A 2529-nucleotide genomic window follows, 5' to 3' on the forward strand; every position below is an offset into this window, starting at 1 on the left:
AGGATCGCCCTGAAATGTCGCATGGATTCACCTACATGGGCCTCAGACGAGCCGAACGCATCTTTTCAAGGGAGAAACCCAGCGCAGGGCTGGTAAGCGCGAGACCCACGTAGTCCTAAGGACGCAGCGCCTCAGAACACCTTGCTCTGTTGGCGGTCATCCAAGAAGTACGGCCGCTTCGTCGCGGGCTCCTCGGGCGCCGGCGGACGCAGCGTCGGCGCGAAGAGGCCCGTCGGCGGGTGCACCGGCGGCGGAAAAGCTGGTCGCATGTTGTGTTGATATCCGCTTGCTTGGTCACGCAACCGGAGTCGAAAAGGCAATCGGGCTAAACGCACCCAACCAAATCCCACCCTCCGTCCAAGTGTGTCAATGATGATCTCGCATGCAGCTCTGGTATCGTTCGCCAATGCCCTCTCAACGAGTATGCTACTACGCTAGCAGTTTAGGTCGCCAGTAACCTAGTCGGTTAGGTCGCCAGTTCTCTAGTACGAGGTTAGTTTGTACGGCAACGTCAATTTGACGGGTAGCCGCCTCACGTTCCCGAACAACCGATGGGAAATGCAAAAGCGCATAGCTGGCAATGACGGCCATCGCCGCTGGCTGTGTCATACACCCTGGCGGCGCGTCGACCTGCCGTCTTGGTGCCCTTCTTTTCTACGGGAGCCTTCCAAAAATATACGGTAGGGAACCAGCGCAATGTCAATCAGCAAGGGCAGACTGTCCACAGTTGAACCGACCCAATCACACGGAGACCGAGGCGGTAACCGAACGCAACCGACTCTCCTGGCTGCATCGACGCGCTCAACTGCAGAAGAAGAAAACGCGCGGGGTATTCATAGGTCAACATAGTATGCTGGACGCGGCGCAGTTCTCGACACCGCGGGGTGCCGCGCGGCGCGTGGGGTCCTTAAGTCCAGGACCGCCTCCTGGGCCCACCGACCACCGGTTCACGTCGCCACGGGGATCTGCCCCGTCCTTCCGCGTCCCGGCGCCCGTGCTCGAACCCGCCGTCTTGTACTCGTCGGACGAGAGCGACGAGGCGCCAACCCGGCGGCCGTCGATGGTCAAGGCGTCGGACGTCTTCTCGCTCACGCGCCACAACCGCTTGGAGCAAGTGGACGCGATGCTGGCCAAAGGCCTTCCTGTCAACCTCCAAGACGCCCACGGGAATTCGCTCCTCATCATCGCGTGCCAGAACGGTCTCAAGCGGCTTGCCAAGATGCTGCTCCGACGTGGCGCCAACATCAACCTCCAAAACGTACGACGCCCTGCAAACTATACCTCGTGCGACTGAGATGCTAGGCTCGGGGCAACACACCGCTGCACTACTGTTTTGCCTACGGGTACGGCGAAACCCTCGGCGCCTACTTGATTTCGAAAGGCGCCGACGTGGCGCTTCGCAACGAAGACGGCCTCGAGTGCTACTACGGCATCAAGCCGCCCGTTCGGTAGCACTTCTTGGTAATCGTAAAATCGAGGGGCTGCGTCACGGTCAGCATTTCGCATCGCACGAAGGTGACGATGGAAGAAGAAGCTTGCGGCAGATCGAGCGCAATCGCTTCGATTACCGCGTTCATCACGAGCTCCACTGGATTGAAGGAAACGCCATAATCTTCGTGATTGCTGGGCATACGATCGACGCCATCTGAGATGGGTCCGTGACGACCAACCTACACCCGCTGCAGAGATAGTACCAGCGCAGGCATGGATGTGCGTCGTCTGCATTGACGTTGCCGTAAGGTGCGTGAGTGCACCCAAGTGCAAAGTCGCACTAAGTTCTCGTAGCTCCGCGTCCAAATCGTACGCGCCGTCGTCACGCTTCCGCGCGTCGGTCATCTGGCGGTCGTCCAGACGTCACGGGATCCCGCGCCGAAATTGGTGAGCGCGTCTGCCCCTACGTGCCCCGTCAACGGGCTACTCGCGCGCTGATTGGTTCGTTTTTGGAGCAACGGATAATGCGCGCATATGATTGGCTATCGCACGGGGCATGGGTCGAAGCCCCGGATGACATCACATGCGATGGGCGCAGAAATGCTACGCGGTGCTAAAGCAACGTGCAAGCGCTGCGATCTATAGATCTTATCCTCGGTTCCCATTCTGCCATTCGCCTCACCGAGCGCAAGACACGGCCCTCTCTACCATGGCGATCGCGTGGAAGCAGCACATCCAAAACGCCAACTGGCCCATGGTCTTCTACCTCACCTTTTGCCACGCGCTCGCGCTCGTCGGGCTTGTCGCGATCCCGCAGTGCTCGTGGCAGACGCTCGCGTTCACCTTCGTGCTGGCCGAGCTCTCGGGCCTCGGCATCACGGGCGGCGCCCACCGGCTGTGGAGCCACCGCGCGTTCAAGGCGCATTGGACGGTCCGCGTCTTCCTCATGCTCTGCAACATGGTCGCCAACCAGGGCACCGTGTACCACTGGAGCCGCGACCACCGCGTGCACCACAAGTACTCGGAGTCGGAGGCCGACCCGCACAACGCGCTCCGCGGCATGTTCTTCGCCCACATTGGCTGGCTCCTCGTCAAGAA

General features: G+C 60.5%; 2 protein-coding genes across 2 annotated transcripts in view; both read left to right on the forward strand.

The window, feature by feature from the left end:
- The first annotated feature begins 817 nt into the window (after positions 1-817).
- On the forward strand, positions 818-1531 carry SPRG_14830 (hypothetical protein). The gene is made up of 2 exons (XM_012353972.1): positions 818-1258; positions 1303-1531. Exons 1-2 carry the CDS (start codon positions 851-853, stop codon positions 1450-1452), a joined length of 558 nt encoding a protein of 185 aa, XP_012209362.1. The 5' UTR covers positions 818-850; the 3' UTR covers positions 1453-1531.
- Positions 1532-2140: 609 nt separating this feature from the next.
- SPRG_21466 (hypothetical protein) overlaps positions 2141-2529 on the forward strand; it is a gene marked incomplete at both ends in the record, with an annotated part of 1013 nt that continues 624 nt past the window's right edge. Inside the window, one exon of the mRNA XM_012353992.1 lies at positions 2141-2521. Coding sequence (XP_012209382.1) covers positions 2141-2521 — 381 coding nt within the window. The remainder of the gene's footprint in view (positions 2522-2529) is intronic.

The sequence above is a fragment of the Saprolegnia parasitica genome (assembly GCF_000151545.1).
Source record: "Saprolegnia parasitica CBS 223.65 unplaced genomic scaffold supercont2.141, whole genome shotgun sequence".
Lineage (NCBI taxonomy): Eukaryota > Oomycota > Saprolegniomycetes > Saprolegniales > Saprolegniaceae > Saprolegnia > Saprolegnia parasitica.